The sequence below is a fragment of the Elaeis guineensis genome, chromosome 14 (genome assembly GCF_000442705.2).
Source record: "Elaeis guineensis isolate ETL-2024a chromosome 14, EG11, whole genome shotgun sequence".
NCBI classification, from domain to species: Eukaryota; Viridiplantae; Streptophyta; class Magnoliopsida; order Arecales; family Arecaceae; genus Elaeis; species Elaeis guineensis.
Window position 1 is genome coordinate 52,327,828 of NC_026006.2, and position 3,310 is coordinate 52,331,137.

At 40.1% G+C, this 3,310-nt stretch overlaps 1 protein-coding gene across 1 annotated transcript; it reads left to right on the forward strand.

Moving 5' to 3' along the window:
* Positions 1 to 1,375: 1,375 nt before the first annotated feature.
* Positions 1,376 to 2,749, forward strand: LOC105057583 (protein FANTASTIC FOUR 3). Its single transcript, XM_010940232.4, has one exon. The coding sequence runs from the start codon at positions 1,500 to 1,502 to the stop codon at positions 2,421 to 2,423; it is 924 nt and encodes a 307-aa protein (XP_010938534.1). The 5' UTR covers positions 1,376 to 1,499; the 3' UTR covers positions 2,424 to 2,749.
* Positions 2,750 to 3,310: the final 561 nt, after the last annotated feature.

Consider the following 3,310-nt stretch of genomic DNA (forward strand, 5'->3'; position numbering starts at 1 on the left):
CTAGATTTAGAGTAGGCTTGAGAAACTGTGACCCTAATTCAGCCAAGAATCTCGATCGAGTCATGGGTGAACCTAATTCCGAAGCTCGAAACTTAATTGGGTTGATAGACAAAAGAACATATATGGTAATGTTCATCAGACAAAGAAACACTGTAACATTAAGACAGAATAAAACTTAATTCATTTAATAAGATTTCATTATACAAACTGAGGACTAGGAAGCTTTGTTTCTTCAAAAGGAAAGTTTTTCGAGTCCTTGGATTGATTAGCTTTGTCTGCAAAAGGATTCCACATCATCCATGTGATCCTTCCCTTGAATCTAGTCATATGGTGGCTCAAGACCTGCTCCACACAATTTAGTAAGCTGCAGGCACATGGGCTAAAGCAGCCCAAGCAACCAACTAATGTGTCTACATGTCATCTCCACACCAATCTGACCAAAATGGATCCTGTCACATCCAAATTTGATCATATCCAACCTGATTCAATCCCTTCCTGTTGCAAGGGTGAGTCTAGATTCTAGTCACATTCAACCCACTTGCACCCCTAATTGCTACAGTAAAAGATTACATGGAATCTATAGAGATAGCAACGTTAGTCAACCTACCGGATATGCAACTCAATCCGACCCCAATTGGATTGATTTTATCTAATCCGAATGGAATTCGGGATGGTATGGGTTCTAGAGAAAATATCCGAAATGAGTTTAGATCGGTACAGATAATGATATATCCTGATCCGATATAATCTTAGTATATATATATTTTTTAAAATCATAATAATTTTATGTTATTTATATATATCCGATCTATCTTATATGATTCAATCTGCATTTCTACTTAATCTAAGTCAATCTGATCCGAGATGAGTACCGAATGGATATGAATATAAAATTTTTAGTTGTAAAATATATATATATATATATATATATATATATATATATATATATATATATATATGGCCGAACCGATCGATTAATATCTCCAAAAATCCAAAGGCTTTTCCTCCCATAGGACACGGTGAAGCATAAGAGGTCCATGTGCATGGTAAAATATGGTAACATGGGTATGACTTTAATTGTTGCCAAAAGTAAAGATCACAATAGACATATGTACGGAGAAAACTTTTATCTTTAACCTAAGGCTTTGATGTGTCCCAAGTTATATCGCATTATAGCCTCTCAAATGCAATGTGGGCGTAGCCTAAATTCTAATCATTTATGTACGGGAAATCGCTGTCAGGATCTCAAATGGAATTTTGTCCAAATTGTCAGTCGTCAATTTCGCATCTGTAAATTGAATTAGTTTTGGGTCCCGCCTCCACCCTCTATAAAAGCTAGTTGCAAGACAGAGAGCATCGGCCATCCAATCTTGGAGCCTTGGCCCTGACTCCCTCCTCTGCTTCTAGTATTCTTCTTCTGTTATCTTTCATTGACTCTATCTCCTCTGTTCTTGCTCTGTTTTCTTGTGTGCTATTTCTATCGTTCTATTTTCTTGACCATGCCTTCGATGTCGATGCTGTCATCCTCGTCGTCTTCATTGTGCCAAGGGATCCAGTCTTGCCTGGAACCACAGCAGCCTCACCCTTCGAAGATCCATAAATGGGTCCGGCCATCTTCTACCCACCAAGAACCTGTTGAAATTGAGAAAGGAAAAGAGAAGGAGATGGATGGTGGTAGTGAGGGTGGGTGGAGTTCCATCTTCTCTCTTTCCAGTCCCTCAAAAACTCTTCTCGAGCCCAAATCTTCTTCTCCACCTCCAGCAACCATTTATACGAAGCGATCGATATTGGGGAAGAAGAATTTGGCAATGTGTACGGAGACTTTAGGCTGCGAGACCGGTGCGGTGTATGCTGCTGACGACTTTGACGCTGAGAACCGTTGTTCTGAACGTGCGACAGGAGGATTGGTGGGGAAGAGGAGTAGGAGGGGAAGCATGGGGGCTGGGTTTCCTCCGCCACTGACCACGCTGTCGGGGGAATCCCGCCTTCGTGTTCTGAGCAAGAGGGAGAATGGCAGGCTGCTGCTGCTGCCTGTCAAGCCATCCGTCATAGAAGCCGAGAGGACCGATGGCCGGCTTCTTCTTCGTTTGTACTCCAACAAGCCTTTCCACTCCACTGACACGAAAGAAGAAGAGTTGGAGAAAGAGGAAGTAAAGGAGGAAGAAGAGAAGGAAGAAGTAGTGAAAGAAGAAAGTGATGAAGAGATGGAGGAAGAGGAGGGGGGTTACTTGGGTGTGGTTGGTATGGAGATGAATGAGATGAGCTATAATGGTATCAATGGAGAGGAGGAGGTGGGGATTGGGAAATATAGAAGGCCTGGTGGGTGCAAAGAAGAAGAGGGTGGGGGCCACAGGAGGGGGACGAGCCGGGGAAAGCTTTTGCTCAACTGGGAGGCAGAGGCTTTCTGGGTCGCCAGCTCCTGAAAGTTTCCAGCTTCTTACAGTGCTTTCAGGACAAGCGTTGCTATCTTTTATCTAATGCTATCAAGTCTTCTTATTCTGTTTTTTTTTTTTTTTTTGGCATCCCTCTCTCTGTTTTTTTGCCTTGTGTGTTTGCCATATGGCAAGCTAGGTTTTTGATGGGCTCTGAGAGATTTAATTAGAAGGGAGAGGTTAGGGACTTACGGGCATTAGGAGCTCCATACGTCTCAATAGTTTTACTGTTTTTTTCCCTCTTCTTTTTATTTTAATTTCTAAGATGGCAGCTACTGTATTATCCTGCTTAATATGGTTTTGATGGACAATATGGCACTGTTTGTGAATGGCTGGACTTGTTTTGGAGTGCAATAATAAGTTATTATACCATGGCCATTAATTACAAATAAAAGATAAAATACAGTGACAACCAAAAAAGAAGATGAAGAAGAAGAACATGGCATGCCACCTTTTACACAAGAAAGATAATTTTTAAATTAACATGGTGACTTGAATTTACAAGAAGAGGGAAATGTCAGATATAAATGAATAGTGGAAAGGTCAGATACTGTTGTGATGGAATAAATGACAAGTGTGATGCTATTTCACTTTGATGAACAATCATTATGATATCCAAAGGCTGATTTGATGAAACAAGAAAGAAAGAAAAAAAAAAAAAATTGCTTTATATGAAAAATGCATTCCCTAAACTATTGTCAGAATAACAGCAATTCAGGACAATAAACGAAAGGATGAAGTCATAAATTTGATATCAATGGACTGATTGTACTTGAATGAAACTTGATCATAAGTTAATCCACAAGCTAACCGTACTTAATGAAACTTGATCATAGATTTGCACAAAAATGGACATTAGTCGAATAGGCTTGGAGCTT